General features: G+C 31.9%; 5 protein-coding genes across 6 annotated transcripts; 3 read left to right on the top strand and 2 right to left on the bottom strand.

Annotated features, from left to right (window-relative positions):
* Positions 1–3,007: 3,007 nt before the first annotated feature.
* LOC114180993 lies at positions 3,008–3,950 on the top strand. The gene has a single exon (XM_028067300.1). The coding sequence runs from the start codon at positions 3,101–3,103 to the stop codon at positions 3,677–3,679; it is 579 nt and encodes a 192-aa protein (XP_027923101.1). The 5' UTR covers positions 3,008–3,100; the 3' UTR covers positions 3,680–3,950.
* A 2,672-nt stretch (positions 3,951–6,622) lies between these two features.
* Positions 6,623–8,569, top strand: LOC114181287. Of its 2 annotated transcripts, none has more exons than XM_028067705.1 (2): positions 6,623–7,045; positions 8,145–8,569. In XM_028067705.1, the coding sequence occupies exons 1-2, from the start codon at positions 6,626–6,628 to the stop codon at positions 8,328–8,330; spliced, it is 606 nt and encodes a 201-aa protein (XP_027923506.1). In that variant the 5' UTR covers positions 6,623–6,625; the 3' UTR covers positions 8,331–8,569. The 2 variants fall into 2 exon arrangements, with proteins under 2 accessions (XP_027923506.1, XP_027923505.1); XM_028067704.1 differs by having other exon boundaries at positions 6,628–7,045; positions 8,109–8,564.
* Positions 8,570–8,807: 238 nt separating this feature from the next.
* LOC114182595 (non-specific lipid transfer protein-like 1) lies at positions 8,808–9,969 on the bottom strand. The gene is made up of 3 exons (XM_028069491.1): positions 9,328–9,969; positions 9,111–9,188; positions 8,808–8,966 (listed from the first exon to the last, which is right to left on the bottom strand). The coding sequence occupies exons 1-3, from the start codon at positions 9,689–9,691 to the stop codon at positions 8,824–8,826; spliced, it is 585 nt and encodes a 194-aa protein (XP_027925292.1). The 5' UTR covers positions 9,692–9,969; the 3' UTR covers positions 8,808–8,823.
* A 265-nt stretch (positions 9,970–10,234) lies between these two features.
* On the top strand, positions 10,235–11,342 carry LOC114182596 (heavy metal-associated isoprenylated plant protein 26-like). The gene is made up of 3 exons (XM_028069492.1): positions 10,235–10,731; positions 10,821–10,902; positions 11,111–11,342. Exons 1-3 carry the CDS (start codon positions 10,720–10,722, stop codon positions 11,317–11,319), a joined length of 303 nt encoding a protein of 100 aa, XP_027925293.1. The 5' UTR covers positions 10,235–10,719; the 3' UTR covers positions 11,320–11,342.
* A 368-nt stretch (positions 11,343–11,710) lies between these two features.
* On the bottom strand, positions 11,711–12,876 carry LOC114181005 (keratin, type I cytoskeletal 9-like). Its single transcript, XM_028067315.1, has one exon. It carries the CDS (start codon positions 12,867–12,869, stop codon positions 12,021–12,023), a length of 849 nt encoding a protein of 282 aa, XP_027923116.1. The 5' UTR covers positions 12,870–12,876; the 3' UTR covers positions 11,711–12,020.
* Positions 12,877–18,103: the final 5,227 nt, after the last annotated feature.

Genomic DNA, 18,103 nt, shown 5'->3' with positions numbered 1-18,103 from the left:
ACTCCACAGACTAGGATGGTGAACTAAAACAAAACCCCAGTTCCCAAACTTGAGTAAGAGAATGAACCTTAAACGCAACAAGACATCCAACTAGAAAAAGAGAGGGGAAAAAGGCCACTACAAATTTGAGGAGTAACTTACCAGAGGAGAACAAATGAGCTAGCTCGAAGATGGAGTTTCTCTATGCCCTAGCAGAGCTTCTGTTTTCGTAGGGAGAGATGAGAGGAAAACTATTTTTCTGAAACAAAGGTAAAGTGAGATTGTGAGGGGGCTGGCAGGGTATTGGGGTCCTTCGGAGGGGCTGACCTTGAGCCTACGAAAGGCTATGCCCAACCCTTTTTGGGACAGAAAAAAACAAAAAAAGGCTTACACTCATGGTAAAAGTTGAGTTTCAAGTTAATATAAATAATGTATTTAGCCAAAACTTCCAAATAGTAGAAATTGCTAGGATAAAATATACCAATACAATAAAATGTTAAATTAATTTTCAAACGCATTAATTTTGTAAAAGAATCATTTATTTATATATTATTTTTTCTTTGTATACAAAATAACGGAGCTAAATTTCTTACCTCAAGTCTTCTAATTTTTTTTTTTAACATTAATATGTATCTCCATTAAATTAATTGTAAAATTATGTTTGAGAATAAAATTTCATTAAAATATTACGAGTGAGTGTTAATTTTATTGATACTAAAAGTGATATTTAAGAAGTTAATAATTTTTTCAATAAATCATTATTATCTTTAAAGAAAAAAAAGACTGATTTGTCATGTATAATGTGTTTGATTATGCTTATTGATTTTGAGTTGAATTGATTCAATGATGGAGAAGCAATTACTTCTCTTTAAATGTTAATTTTTGACATTCACATTGATTTTGAAACCAAACATACACTGATTTTGTGGTGAAAAAAATTAATTATACATCAGAATGAAACAAAACCAAACACACATTATATTATCTTACTAATCAATCTTATGTGACTCTTCATCAATTTATTGTTCTTTGCCTCATTGTTTCCTCCTTCTAGGACACTGTTGCATTAAAATTGGGTAAAAGATGTTGTATTTGAACTAGCTAAAACCGGAGACGATCATAAAATAAAAAAGTAAAGTTGATGATTTAGCAATTTATAAGCTATAAAACTTTAAATTTTGTTAAACATAAATATTCGGTATGACATTTTATTTGAAGTTAACTCACTTAGTAATAATTTACAGTTAAAAGATATAATTAGTGTACAATTAAAGTGTTACTTTTCATTTTTTTTTTCTGAAATATATATAGAATATGGATTTGAAAATGCATCTTTATCCAGAGAATTGCTTTCAAAATGGATAGAGAGTATAAGTTTTGTGAAAAATTATTTTCCTCGTAAAAAAGAAACAATATGATAAAAATGTAATGAAACTGTAAAACATCTTAAAAAACTATTTATAATTTATTACATTTCGTACGTTACGGTTAAAATAATTAACGTGTTTCAAAATAAATTTAAACAATTTAAAAATATATGATAATATGTTTGGTGTTTTATTTAATTTTAAGAAAATTAAGTCACTCAATTGTATAAAAATCTTTGAAACATAATAACTTCATCTTAATGATTTGATTTATTTTATAATTAAATAGATTTCTCAAATATCTATTGTTTTATTAATAGTAGCATAATTCTTCCATGTTTGTTCTTTGGTGAACAATAATTGTAAACAAGTTAATAATTTATTACATCAATTATGTCATTCCTCATACCTTATATTACATAGTACTCAATCAATTATTTTACATGTTAGTTTATCAATCTTTTATTATCATTATGATTGCGGTGTCTTAACTTAACACGACAACTTATTTGAGTACAAATACGAGACCAAAAAATGTATTATACACACATATGCAGAAACAATAATACATTTTTTAATTAATAAGTATATTAAATTCATATTTGTTTAAATATTTTTTTTATAAAAGATAAAAGTTAAAGAAATGGATGTAAGACATTCTTATATTTGTGATGGTGTATTTTATATATTGTGTGAATAAGAAATTTTGATGTGTGATGATTAATTGATTAAAAAATAATAGAAGAAAGAAGATTAATTAATACATGTGATAGAGATTGAAGGTGAAAGGCAAGTGGTTGGTGGTTCTAGGACAATCCAACACCCTCAGTACTCTTTTCAAAACCCTAGCCTCACTAGAACCTTCTTTCTTTCCATGCCTTTCATCTTTCATTAAAAAATAAGCAACAAACCCATATCTAATCTTTCTACAAATAATAATAATAAATATATATTCCAAAAAAACAAAATCAACCCAACCCAAGAATCTACCACCACCTGTGGTGTGACCCACTGACCACTCCACCAAATCTCAAACTTTCAAAAATAAACCAAATTAATAAAAAAAAAAATGAAAAAAAAAACACACATGATGTTTCCTATTACGTGGTCCCCACGCCGGAACCCAAACCCGAATTAAATTTAGTTTATTGCCAGAAAAGAAAAATCAGCTATCTGCAATAATGGCCAACGGATCTTACACGCCAAAAAGGAAAAAATTCAGAACGACACACTTTTATTTATCCCAATTTTTTTTTATTCTTGTTTTTTAATTAAATATCATACTCGCTGGATTTATTTATTTAATAAAATAGGATCTATGTGTCTGTGTGATAATTTTTCTATTTCCGGGAATTAAAATTGGGATTTTGTCCAAGGAAAAAAAAGTGCAGAATCATTGGTATTGACCAAAATCCCTTGATTTACTTGATAAACAATGTTGGGAATATTAAAAAAAGTAATTATTTTGTTATGAATATTAAAAAAAGTTAGTGTTTGTGTGAAAGAAAAAAGAAGATAGAGAGAGAAAGAAGGAGACGTCCGTGAATGGAGTTGTGTTTTATTATGCAGCGATATGCACGCGCCTGTCACTATCTTGCATTAGGAATTAAAGTAGACAAAGCCTATCCCACTTTTCCAACCCTTATATATAATACCCTTCACCCTTTCTCTTTCTTCCCACCCAAACTCTTCATCTTTTCTCTCTCTAAAAAAAAAAACACTCTTTTTTTCGACTTTTTCTTTTTTTTTCTTCAATGGAGGAAACCACAAAGAAGCGAGTTCGAGACGACGACTCGTCTGAGTCGCCCGAGTGTAAGATTCCCCGAGTTGACTCGTCCGAGTCTCAGCTCCACTCGGTCCTACACTCCGACGTGCAGCTTCAAGATGACATTTTTAACATGCTTGATGACGCCGACAATGTGCCCGACCGTGACACCGTGCAGGGTCTCGACTCGGTCATCAAAAGCTTCGAGGATGAAATCAAGGCTCCGGCTTTGGACCCGAGTGGCCTGAGTGACCCGACCCAGGTGCCTGACTTGCAGACTAAGCTTGGGTATCTACTAGAAGCTTCTGACGACGAGCTGGGGTTGCCGCCGACTGAGGCTGCAGCTGAGGAACCGGGTCGGGTTGACCCGGCATTGGTGGAGCTTGCCGGGTTTAATGGGTTTGATGATTATGTTCCGGGTTTTGACGCGTTTGGGTTTGGTTCTGGATTCGCGATGGCGGAGAGTGACGGTGGCGCTGGGGGTTTTGTCACCTTGGATGGGTTGTTCGATTATGCGGATTCGCCTGCGGATGTTTTGTGGCGGTCGGAGTCGTTACAGGCTATGTAAGTGGTGGCAGTAACGGCGGTGAAGGTGAAGGTGGTGGCGAAGTTTTGTGGTGGGGTAGTGAAATGGTTCGTAGGGGTGGAAATGTAAATCTAGGAAAATTTGGGGGTATGGAGAGGAAAAAAAAAAGTAGCACAGAAATGTAGGTTTAGATGTGAAAAGTTGTAGGGTTAAGATTTGTTTGTTGCTTCGTTTTTTTCTTGATGAATTCAATTGAAACAAACTGGACTCTTTGACGACACCGTTTCATTGTTTCAGTTTTGTTTTTTAAAAATTCGCGTTTTTTTTTTGTTTTATTTTATGAAAGAAAAATTATGTTCTGAGCTGAAGAGTGTTTAACTGTGTTAAACAACGTTTTTTCATTACTTTGGTACAAGATTCTTTTAATTACTGTTTTACCCAACAAGATTCAAGAAGTATTTTATGAGATTTGTTATATTATGTTTATCCTTCCTTTTAAAAAAAAAATTGTAATGAGTATGAAATTATTGGAATATAAAAATAAAAATAAAATAAATGTTATTTAAGTATATTACTAATGTTACAAATCTAGTATGTTTTTTGGGTTACACATGAATATTTTGCAAAATTGAAAAGATTCATTCTAATATAAATATCATTTTTTTAAGAAAGATTGTGCAACAAATTATGAATTTATGTAAAGGGTCACTTGCAATTTGCTTTTATGAGAGAAAAGGAAAAAGGTGGTATTACTGGTTAACGTTACGTAACACCTTGTTTATTAATGGTTGTTACGTGATAACTTGAAAAGGATTTGTTTTTGTGCTGAAATGGTGAAACTTCTATGTTTTTGTTTGGTTGAGAAAGTGAGAAGGAAAAAAGGGAGAAGGGATTATTTTGTAGATTTATTTGATAGGAAGAAAAGCAGTCACTGATGTCATTTGATTGTTTACGAAAAAAAAGAAAAAAAGAAATTGTACATGATGGTGATATATTTGGATAATAAATAATAATTAATTTTACCCACTATATCATGATGGTGACATAGCGAAATAAATTGAAATAAATATTTGTTGCTTGGCCTTTGTCATAAAAAAATAATTTACTTCTTGCCATAAAGTCAATATGGGGATTCTATTATGAAAAGAGAAGTAAATAAATGAAATATACAAATCGTAGAGTGCTGTGAAAAATCGCAAGAGGTAAATAATTAAAATATTATAAACCTAAAACATAAATAAAAATTAATAAATGTAATTCAAATTGTAATAACTCCATACTTTCTACAAAGTTCTTATAAAATAAAACTTAAATTCTTCAATATTTTTTAAGATGGTTTATCCTCAACTTTTTATTTACTTTCATCAACACCTAATCTAATCAAAATATCAATATACAAGCCTATAAATTATTTAAGAAATTCGGCTTCTTGTGTTTACCCTTTATTTTAACTTTTTTCTCTTCCAATCTTGAAAAGGATGATCCAATATTGTAAAATACCTCTATTTAAATAAAATCATGTTAAGTATTATTATAAAATTAATGTTAAGTATTATTATAAATTTTGATATTTCAACCATATTAACATTTCAAAACTCATTAATAATTTATCATGAAAATTTATTAAAAAATAAGATAATGTAAAGAATGAGACTACACAAATCTTTATCACAATATTATATAACATAACTTTTAGCTCAAATAATAATATACACTCTCCTCTGATGTTTATTGGCCTTTTTTATATAAGCAACATACGTAAAATTCATTAACTTTAAGTTAATTTTGAAATTAGTTTATTTTGAAACTTTAAACTAATTTAGTCTTTCATCTTTCGAACTATGTAAATTCAGTCATTTTAATCAAAATTTGTTAGGTTTATGTGATATTTTGTACGTATTTCAATATTGTATTTGAGTTGTTTATACTGTTTGACACATTTTATTTTAATGTTAAGTCAAATACTATTATAAAATGCGTTTGAAATGTCAAATAAACTTAATAAAATTTAGTTAAAATGACTAAATCCACATATTTCGAAAGATGAAGGACTAAATTAGTTCAAAGTTTCAAATGACTAATTTCAAAATTCACTTAAAATTAAGAGACCAAAAACATATTTATCCCTAAAATTAATATAAAGAAACCCATTAATATAGTAAACAGTTAAGTTATGTACATAGTAAATCTACAAAATGAAAAATAAAAATCATGCAACTATTTATAAGGCCGGCCCTTTATTGTTTGACGATATTTTAACTTCAGCCCGTAACTTGCAAATCTAACTCCATTCTAAATACACCACTCAAAAACACTATTCTCACCTCTCAACTCTATCTCAACAACTACTACTGTTTGATAAAATCTAAAACTAACCACATACATCCCATATATACTTAACTATTAATTAATTAAGTTGGAGTTTAAATGTTAATCAAATTTAATTTTCACTTTTCAATTATTTCACACACTTATATTAAACACCGAAAGCAAGTCCTTTCAAAATGTAACAAGACATTCAATTTAGTGAAAGTTGTTGGTAGCTAAGTATGCGAAAGTCGTAATTATTTGTGTAACATTATAAATTATGACTTTTCCACAATTAGTTATATTATCCCCGATGTTTATTTCTAGAAAAAAAAGTATACTAAATTATAAAGCAACTATAATTAACTTTGTTAATTAAATTAAGTGAGTTATATTTAAAAAATACAATATATAAGATGTAATTAAACAAGTAGTTCACTATAAGATAACAATTTTCTTTCCTTTTTTCTTTTTCCGTTTAAACCGAATGCATACCCTTTCATACTTTTCACTTTTTTCTCTCATTTTATTTTACTTTTACTAAATATACTTTTTTTTCACAAGTTTAATATACTTTTTAGTATTTGTCTCAATTTTTTGTCTACTCTACTTCAAAATATATTTCCTTATTAATTATTGAAAATATTCAATTTTTTTAATATATGAAAAAAAAGCAATGCAATGCAACATAAGTTAGTTAAAAACACAATCGATATCGATATCCGTTGCGAGCATTCTCATCCACCCATGGCGTTCACCGTGCCCATTGGGAGTGGCGCGGCGATAATCCCCTGCGGCAACACTACCGCAACCACTCGCTACACCCGTTTCTTTCCTTCGCCAATTCAAACGCCAAGAAATCACCTACACGTGGCGTGCGCGAAGAAGTTCTCCTCCGAGTCGCGTCGTTTCCGCGCCGTAACGGAACCGCAAGCCACGGCGGAGGTCGAAGACGAAGAGCCCATGGACGAGGAATTCGTTGCCCTTTACAACAAGGTGAATGACCTTCTCCGGGAAGAACCGGATTTCTGGGAAGGACCGCAGTGGGACTTGCTCGGTTTCTTCGTCAAGTATTCTTGGATTATTGGCTTCGGTGTCGCGGTATATATAACTAATTACTCTATTCAACTTAGTTTCTTCTTCTTATTATTCTTGAAAGTGTTGCTGTTTGTTCATGAAATTATAGTTCAGTGTTTGACATAATCGCGTAGTTCAGATTTCAATTCTAAACTACTTGCTTAGGTTTAGTCAATATAATGTTTGTTGAGGTTGCAAACGTGTTATTACTTCTGGGAAAAATGTTGTAATCTTAGTTTTAAATTAGTTTAGTTACTTGTAATAGTTTGACTTATGTTAATTCCATAAAAAAACACCATAAGTATTCGGATAAACACCATAAGTGAAAACCAAAAAGAAGATAAAGTTAGTTATTTCGAAATAGATTAACCTTTGCACGGATTAAACTCTGGAAAAGTTAAATGAAAATGCTCATGTAAGTTAACTTAAGGTTGGTGGAAGAAGTTTATAACACCCTCTTAGCCGTTGATAATGTTGTGGTAACGGGTCTATCTATAAGTAGAAATTGATTAGGGAGCATTTAGTTGTAGATGTTTTATTCAATGGAACAGAGTTTCTCGGAGTCAGTTTTGCTCGAACAGAATAATATAATAGATATTATTATTTAGCAAATTCTATATCTAAAACTTGAACTCCTGACCGCTTATTGTTAAGTTGGAATTGGAACAATCCTGAACTGGCTGAAGTTGAAGATTCTTCTCTGATTGTGGGAAAAGTATTTTGATTTTCATTTTAAATGTTAGAGAATGATGCTATTCTTTTACCCTTGGATTTGTTTGGATGCCTGTATTTTTAAGGGGAATGGATGGAGATTTTTGTTGGTGAATCCACTCACCACGTATATGTTATTAGATACATAATGAGACTCTTAATTTATACCGAAAGTTTTGAAGCTGTTTTCTTTCTTAACACTCAATGTCTATGATAGTTCAGTCAAGGTTTTAAATTGTAATATTAAACCACACCATAGAAATATTTATGTCTGTTATGAACTTGCTTTGATCTCGAGCAAATTTTGGTAGTGTCCAGGGTATCATGGATATCTTTACTGAATCTTTGGATGTGTTTATGTTCACTGTCATTACAGGTATGTTTTTCTCTATATGGTTGTTTTACATATCAGGAACCATCAAAAGAAGTGAGGGAAGAGATGGAAAGAAAGTATGGAGTGAGTACTGGAGTGGAGTCTAGTGCAGAGTCCGGTGCAAACTCCAGTTCAGGATCCAGCGATGTTTTTGAAGATACTGATGCATATGATTCTGATGTATTTGATTCCAATCCAACAGAGGTGGCTCCTAGTTTGGATTAGAGTCTTCATAGACACTGCAAATATGCCTTGTTTTTGGCATATCAATGCAGACAAATGAATTCAAACTCTTTCTGAGTTAAATTTGTAAGGCAATGCTTCTACTTGTATACCTTTTTATAGTGTATCACTTCTGAGATAGATTAGATCAAGTGAGTTAATTATACGTGTATATGCATTGTTAGTAAGTAGGGGTATTTCATGTGATTGCTCACATATCATTGATGAAAATCTTCAGTCTATGTTGCATACCAACACCATTGAAATGAAAATCTTATATATATATATATATATATATATATATATATATATATATATATATATATATATATATAATTCAATGAGTAAGAGAATGTAAAAATGATATAGTATAATTATAAAATTTCTGTTAAATACCACCATAATCTAAGTAAATTTAAAAGGTTACAGTTTTACATAAAACATCTAAACACTGTTGCAATATAAAAATATTTTTTCAACTACAAATATTACATCATTATGTTACTAAAATAAAAAGTAATATTGCTACAGTAATAACATCAACTAATGATTTCATTATGTTTAAGTTGATAGCTTCGTTACTTCGAAACCCAAATCCCATCATGACAGGGGTTGGTGGAACTGAAAATGCAGGAGAAGCTACAAATACAAAAGAGCAAGACCATTAAAAGTCATAAGCAAGGTTTATATTTGTTTAATTACTTCAAAAGAAATTGTTAAATAAAAATACAAGAAAGTAGGAGATTTGTAAAAGGGAAAAAAAGAAAAAAAGGTGTTGTTTACCTATAACAGTGGAATTGTTCTTTGTGCCTGAGGAAACATGAGGACGAGGAGCTGTTGCAGGCCTCTGCACTTGATTCACTGAGTCAAAGAAATGAAGGAAAAGTCAATTCAACACAAAAATGTCACAAAATTATTTAAAATAACACAGTTCAAATATAAGTAATAACTTATTTACAATAATATATGAATTTAGATTAAATGTGAGAATTTATGCAACCTAAACAGGTCGAGATATTGGCATTAACTTGAAGGTTGCAAAGAGCTGGTAACTGCATAGCGAGTGTCCTGTTGATGGGAAGAGAACTGAAGGTAGTGCCATTGAGCAAAAGACAAAGACAATGTGGCTCTTGGCTGTAGATCTGTTTGAGGTTGCCACAACATAGTGACCCTGGAGAAGGGACAGTACCCTGCACAAATGGGGTGCAAGGAATAAGAGAAATTAGGGTTGAAGTGCATTGAGCTATGGTGGGGTTTGAAGGGCTAGAGTCTTGTGAAAATATGTTGGGAAGATTGAAAATAAACAGCAAGAGAATAATCTGACACAAATTTGGGACAAAGAAGAAATTATCCAGAGAAACCATTTTTCTAATTTGTGTTAGTGTTCATGGAAGGTGTCTAAATAGATAAATGATCACTTTTCTGTGTGAGTTGTTCCATACATTATGTGTGAGTTCCATCTAACATGAATTTCTTGTTTCTTCCTGTCATAAACTAACTCTTTTAAAAGCTTAAAATGTAAGACAGAGTTACAGTACTTCAATTTTTCTGCATCTAAAACTTTTTACATTATAAATCAATTAAAAACTCTGCATGGAACTTTTAAAATGGTTATTATAAAAGTCAATAATTTCACTGTAGAGTTCTCTCAACGTTGATTATAAGATATTTTGAATAAACACTGATAAACCAAAAACCAGTACTTATTCTATCTCTGTCATTCCTTCCTTTTATCCTTTTTATTTACTTTCTACACATAATTAGAATAATATACTTCCATGATTAAATTGTTTTAATGGTTATTTTTAAATGAAAAACATAAGAACATAAATGTCAAATCTGATACAGAAGTCAAGTCAGGAACAAGTTCACATGTCTCTACAAAAAACTCAAAATAGAGTTGGCTTGACAAGATAGATACCCATTTACTCCATTATGTGAAATGTTTGATAATAACAAAAAATGACATTTTACATGTTAAATAAGATAAGTTCAAATAGCACACAACCAAAAGTCTTTGCTTGATATTAAACATTTGCATGCTGATCAGTTCATTCTAACATAAGTATGATCTTTATGTCTTCTTTTCCAAAAGAAAGTTTCCTTTGTTTATGTAGTGGCATGCACAAAACGGTAACAAAGAAGTCCGGAATAATGTGACAAAGTAAGCTACATTTGCCTAGCTACTCACAGAAAGAATCAGATTCAGCAAATTAAAAGAAGCATCACCAAGGAAAATGCTAACCAGCTCATTATAAACCCTTTTTGACTCTCAAAACTTGTTGCATACTCTTTAAGATTAAGTTTTCTTTTCCCAGCTCATTCATACTATTTAGATTTTTCAAATTCCTGCTGTAGCTGTCTCTCTATCTCTTCCCAATTAACTGGTTTCATGACAGTGAAGGCAAACACTAACCACCATCTTCTAGTTACCTAAAGAGTTCAGAAATGCTAAAATGCTATCTGAATAACTTTGTTTCTTTTGGGTTGCAGCACTACTGCATGGTGATGAGGATCAATATTGATTGCAGTGGATGTTACAGAAAAGTCAAGAGAGTCATTCTTGATATGCCAGGTTAGTTCATGTTTGGATTTCAGTTCAGAGAGGAATATGGAATATAACATTTTTACTTGTTCAGAAACTTATTGAAATTTCACAAAAATGGTTTTGTAACTTTTGTCTAAAGGTATCAGTGATCATTCTTAATTTCTATGCAGTAACTTGTTATAGTTGTGCCATAGATTTGAATTGTGGATTTTGTTTATTTGTTTGACTGTGATAGAGTTAGACAGCCATCTCCTTGAGAAGCAGCAGACAAGGGTAATTGTATGTGGAAGATTCATCCCACAAGATGTGGCAATCAAGATAAAGAAAAAAACTAACAGAAGAGTTGAGATTTTAGACATTCAAGACTTGAGCGAAGAAATTGAAGACCAGAAACCAATCCCCAATAATTGGACTCTTCTAGCCACCCAGAATCAAATAGAATAATAGAAACATGTCTGGTATGAGAGAAATATATATATATATATATATATATATATATATATATATATATATATATATATATATATATATATATATATATATATATATATATATATGACATGTATTATTTTTTGTTTCTTTGCATTTGCTTTCTCTATTTCTTTATTAGCTCTCAAATTACTAACTTATCATAACTGTTTTCTTCTCCTTATGTGATGAATGTACCTATTGTTTTATTAACAGAATAAAAAATGCATTCAATGTGTAAGTGATTATTTCCAATGAATGTACCTACATTAAATTTTTAAGAAAACCAGTGATTATTTCCAACAATTATTCTCTTCCCTATTCATGTTAAAAGATAGATTAGGAAGGTGATAAAGGAAAGGTGAAGAAAGAAAGAAAGAAAAAGTTGCTTCATTGAAAAATTCAAAACACACAACTGAAGCACCCTGCTCTACAACAGGGTAGGTTTTACATATCCATTGGCAGAACATCTATGCCTTCTTTGTTTCCCTTGCATGCATGCACCTTTTATTCCTCTTGCATACACTATAACCATATACAAGATCCACCACATTTACACGACAAGACAGTACTGTACGAGTACGTATATATGCAGCAAACTTATTCAAAAACACAACAATATAACATCTTTAATTATACTATGTATATATACGCATGCATGCACACCCATGATGTCTCTACTTGTTGTCACTGTGTCCTCCGGGAAGCTTCTCCTTAATCTTGTCCACTATCCCTTTCTTGTCATGATCTCCACGAGACTGATCATGCTCACGATACTCCCTTCCATACCTTTCATCACTGTGTGCTCCCCCTGTGTTCATACCATACCCAGCTCCACCAGCTCCAGCTCCACTTCCATAACCACCACCAGCGCCACCCGATCCATAGGCGCTGCCACCTGTGGTTCCACTTCTAGGACCAGTCCCTGTATCAGCGGTGTTGGCTCCAACGTAAGGGCCTCCCAGACCAGTGTCACCACCAGTAAAGCCGCCGGTAGTCCCATGTTGTCTCCCAGTGTCACCGGTAAACCCACCGGTAGTCCCATGTTGTCTCCCAGTGTCACCGGTAAAACCACCGGTAGTCCCATGTTGTCTCCCGGTGTCACCGGTAAACCCACCGGTAGTCCCATGTTGTCTCCCGGTGTCACCGGTAAAACCTCCGGTAGTGCCATATTGTCTACCGGTGTCACCAGTAAAACCACCGGTAGTTCCGTGCTGTCTACCGGTGTCACCTATAGTTCCGTGTTGTCTACGGGTGTCTGCACCGTAGACATTACTGGTATCATGTTGCTTGTTAGAGTCATCCCCAAGACCACCGGTGGTGGAGGTTATGTAGGTGACACTTGCTGCATGAACCGGGTTGCCATATTCATCAGTTTCCTGTACAACGTTGCCATACTCGTCGATCTTGCGACCCTGATCCTCGTACTGCTTCTGGTAACTTGCCATGGTTGTTCTTGTTGTTGTGATAGGTTGTGATTTTAAGAACTTTTGTGTGTGATGGTGCTGGTTGATGAAAAGAAGCATGTTAGCATGGGATTTTATACGAGAAACCGAGCATAACAGTCTGGTCAAGGCTCTTCAAAAGCGTGACACGTGCCATGTGAGTTGCACATGCATCTGCCACGTGCTTGGACACGTGTTGGTGTATTTTTTTATGTGTAAAGTGGTGATGTCGTTTTCAGGATCATGAGTTGACACGTGCGAACTGTACTTGGTGGATCGGTGGAGCAGGCCCAAATGGATAAGGTATACCTTGCTGGGCCATGCATGGGTGTGAATTTCTGTGTCAGTGAAAGGTGCGAAGAACGTGACACCTGTGACGATTTGATAAAGATAAGAGTATCGAAAATTAGCCACGGAAAATTTGGGAACAAAGTTCTTGAATTTTTTGATGATGTGTATATATCAGTGACTTAAAATAAATATAAATGTTACTAAAGCTATTTAGCGTTTACTATGATGAATTGAAATTTTAAGATGATGTTAAAAGAAATTTAATACACTAAAGTAATCGTAAAATTTATATCATAAGGCTTTCTTTTTATCAGCAAAAGATAATAATAATAAAGTAATTGGATTGTTTTAACCTTGTAAACAAATAATACCACGTTGATATCTCATTACATTCAAATGATAAAAGCTAAACCTTTCAAAAACTAAACAAGATACACAACAAAAGCAACATGACTGTTTTTTATATTTCAGGCCCTTTTTAAGTTAAAATCGTAAAAATGGGTCGATTGATTTTTATTTTTGTAAAATAGGGTTAATTTATTGGGAATATAGATGAAATTATAGGTGAAGTGATCCTGCATCATGCCATTTTTTTTTTTTGAAAAAATAAAATTGTTTCATCTTCTCTTTGTATTTGTGTTTGATTTAGCAATTGTGTAAACTCCTCAAATTGAGACAATTCCCATTAAAACCAATCTCTTCTCCATTCCATTTTTCATTCTTAGTCATTGGTAGTTCATTCACCAAACTCCTTATTGTTTTATCCAAACAAATTGATTTTCTATGTACTCTAGGAAACCTATTATGTAAAGACAATGATTCTATACATATACCTTCCTAAAATTTAATCTTAGATCTGGACTCTACTTTCCACTCAAGTTATGATCAAACCATTTTTTTTCTTCTCCCTCTAGTCACATACATCATATAAGTCCTTACACCACCTTAATTAATGTACAATGTTTTGTATTGTATCTTATTAGACATCTCAAAGACCTATATTTTGATTGTAGGATATCTTGTCACAATCCTATTTCATTTATGCTTAATCTTCACTTCCATTTAGTTAATATAGTTTTGTTCAACAAATGAATGTTATTTATTCCAAGTTGTCCTTTGTATTTAAGTTTATATAAATTTTTCCATTTAACCCAAACAATTTTTCTACCCTCATGTCTCCATCCCCACAATTTTTTTTGGAGGTTTTTAACAATCTTACAAATACTTATTGAGACTTTATAAAACGAAAAATAATAAAATGGAAACAATGTGATTACTAATTTTACTAAGCAGATTTATACTATAAAAGATAAATATCTACTTTTCCATTTAAAGAATTTGCTTTTAATTTTTGTAATCACTGTTGTCAAAAAATCTACTTTGTCGGATTACCTCCTACAAGCATATTCAAATATTTGAAAGGTATTTTCATTACGTTAAAATTTAAAATATTTGAGTATTTCGTTAGATTATTGTTATCCATACCATGACTCTAATTTTGCTTTTATAAAAATTAATTTTAGATCGGTAAGCCATCTCAAAGAACCTAAATATAATATTAATGACTAACACATATTAAATGTTTTCTTTACACACAAACAAAGTATCATTCATAAATTATAGAATGTTAATAGTGAGCTTATTTTCTTCTATTCCATCCATATATCCAAAAAAAAAAATGCAATAGGGTCTTTTGTCTCAACTCTCTTATAGGGTTGAATTATTTGATTGACATTGGGAGATTCTAAACATTCTTTAATCCAACTTATTCATTATCTCTTCATCATGTAATAAGGAAATTTCCAAATAATAGAGTCGGCTAATTTTGGTTTTGGATGATAAAAGTGGGTTAACGGAGCTAGACGTGATATAACTTGTGTTGGGCTTATTCGAATATTGTTTTAGTACACATAATTGGACTCAATATTCTGAAAGAAAAAAAAGGAGTAGATTTTAGAATTATGAAAATTATGTGTATTTTGGGAATTCAGTGTTTTTTTTTATTATTACCTTTTGGATATTTTGTTTCAAAAAAATATTTTCTATATAGTTTAGCGCTACTCATCCAAAATATTAAGGTTTAAAATATGTGATTTTTTTACTTGTGTTAAAATTACAAAATGGATGTAAACTCTTAAAGCTCGCTCCTCCGTGCTTTTAGTTCGATCGAGAGTTAAGACAAAATATATTTTTTCTAAGCATTGACAATGATTTCGTTGAAAAGTCGATGAAGAATAAATATTTACTTTATTTAGTTATTTTTTGTTTTTTATGTTTATTCTCTAGTACAATGAAACATGTATTTTTGGCGCATGTTTATGGATGTCTTAAATAATTGTTTCTGCTTGTATAAATCATCAGATTAAAACTGCATATTTTGTTTCTGTTTTTGTTTTTTATTAGCCATTCTTAAAGTTGTGCTTTTACTATTAAGTACATTATGGATATGGCAAGAGACAAAAATAGAGAAGATGAAAATAGAGAATAGGTGTAATTGTTATTTTCAAGTGTGATGATTACTATTTCTAGAACTTGTGAGTTTTTTAAATTTAATCATTAGTTAAACCTTGCACACGTCAACCAACAATTAATTATACAAGTTAACTAAAATTAATTATATTTAATCTCTTAACATGCGTGATCAAAATTAAAAAAAAAAAAAAACCTAATCAACAATATTATGCTTTATTATCTGAAACGAGCGTATAAGTTTTATAGAAAAAATTAATATGTTTTTTTGTTCATAAATCAATTGTATTTTTAAACAATAACTTTTAGTTAAAAGGTGTATTTTTAAATAATCATAGCTTGTTAAAGCTTATAATTATTTCTGTATAGTTGTGTAGCTCATATTACTCCCTTACAAAAAAAAAAAAAAATTGCATCTCACTTTATATTCACACACTTACACATAAAAAACACATACATATATACCCAATAAGAGAAATAAGAGAGTAGGTTAGTCCCTATTCCCATCATCATTTTTTCAAGAATTTTAATTACTAAAATTAATTATTCGTTGAAATATTTAAAATTCAAAGAAAAAATTATTTAATATAAGAAACAACTGTTAAAAGTACTCAAAAGATAAGTCGATGTCCCCTCTTCCTATCTAGAAATTACATTCATATTTACTCCATCGTTTTAGTTTGACATAATAACGAATATGTGAAGAAAGTTGTTATTATAATTACTAAATGAAAGAAAACGAAAAAAAAGTAGAATAAATTTTTTTTAAATATTTAGTTTCTCAAGGTATAATTAAAGAAAATGTATCGTAGTTTGTAACATCTCATTTAATAGCTTTTAAATTACTAAATAAATTATATAGTGATAACCTAAAACAGATAGCAGATAGCATGGAAGTTAAATATAATATTATATAGTCATCCAATACTGAGTAATGACAATATTATATGTACAAGACCTTTAGAAAAAAGGAAAGGTAAATTCTAACCACTTATTACAAAACACACCTATCTATAGGACCTTTAGATACTACTGCTCAGTCCTACTATCAACACCACGCGAAAACTCTCCACCTGCAGCCTCCTCTGCTTACACATTTAAGTGATCATTGCAAATAATAAAACAAAGGGTAGACAAACATAAAACACGTAGGGTAAGCTAATAATGATTTAAAGAAGGTTACATTAGAGTAAGAGCATAATAACAATCAATTATCACAAATTCACGCAGGAACATTATTATACTCACACGTCATTCTACTCTAGACTCAATTATCCGGATATATGCAATTAACATCGGACCTCTTGGTGGCTTGCACCGGTGTATGATTCCTAAACTCTGCAGAGTTTGGCCTCAAGGGGTTATCACCCAATCATCACACTAGGTAAGTCTCCTTCGCGCCAAAGACTTGATCGAGTCCAATGGCTAATACCTCCTGCTACTCCTCACGACATAACTCATTATACTCTATATGAGCCTTAATGGTTATTGGAGCATCAAGATACCAACCAAAACTGAGTCCTTATGTCTTTGCGTACCCTACCTCATATACACTTAGAATTTCTCTATGAAATTCCTCCATAATTCACATACAAAAGGTCCATATTCACCCAATCTCACTCAAAGCATACTAAGACAGTCAAAATAATTCATTTCAGATCAGTTAATGCAATGAAACACAACAAAATAGCAAACACATGAAATCTGGCAACCAGCGCTCAGCCTCAGATTCCAACGCTCAGCCTCAACATTAAAATTTCGTTCCAGATCTACAGGGGTCCCAGCGCTGGGGCACCGCTCAGCTGGCGCTCAACGCTGATCCTCTCGCATTTTTCAAGGCTCAACCTTGAATTCTGAGGCTCAGCCTTGAATTCTGAGGCTCAGCCTCACACCAGAAAACAACACATATTATGGTTTTCATTAGGAGATGTTTCACTTGATTTCATGACCCAAATTGGCACCTCCGTGGCAGTGTTGTCTAGTTTTCAAAATGGTTTTTAAGCAAAGTGAGATGATACCAATTAGAGCCATGATTCAAGTGTTCATTTTCCAATTCAACCTCAATTCACACAATGCAATCACAATTTCACTTATACCAAACATCAAACAATTCACATTCCATCATACTTCAAACAATCAATTCTAATTACACACAATTACATTCATTGTATCCTCTAATTAAATCCAATTATCAGCTCCCCTTACTTGATTAACTCGCACAATCTACTGCCAAAAACCTAAAACCCCTTTTCCATTGCCGATGCTCACAAATCAACCTAAAATTATCAGAAACATGATCAGAGAACATCATTAGAGCCACTGATCGACAAAGAATTTTTACAAGATACGCAAACCTCACATGCGATATAAATTACAGCACATGCAAGGTTTTCAAGAAAAGACCGAGAAAAGAGCTGAATTATAACTTACTCAATTCAAGGTTCTGATCGGACAGACTTGGAGATCTCACCGTAGTGATCACTCTAGCGGTCTTTGATTTCAAAAAGGATGAGAGAATGGTAAGATATTTTAGAGAGAAGTCAGAGAGAATTTAG

This window comes from Vigna unguiculata, chromosome 4 (genome assembly GCF_004118075.2).
Source record: "Vigna unguiculata cultivar IT97K-499-35 chromosome 4, ASM411807v1, whole genome shotgun sequence".
NCBI lineage: Eukaryota > Viridiplantae > Streptophyta > Magnoliopsida > Fabales > Fabaceae > Vigna > Vigna unguiculata.
The sequence above is the reverse complement of the archived record's forward strand: the minus strand, read 5'-3'. Positions and strand labels throughout refer to the sequence as shown.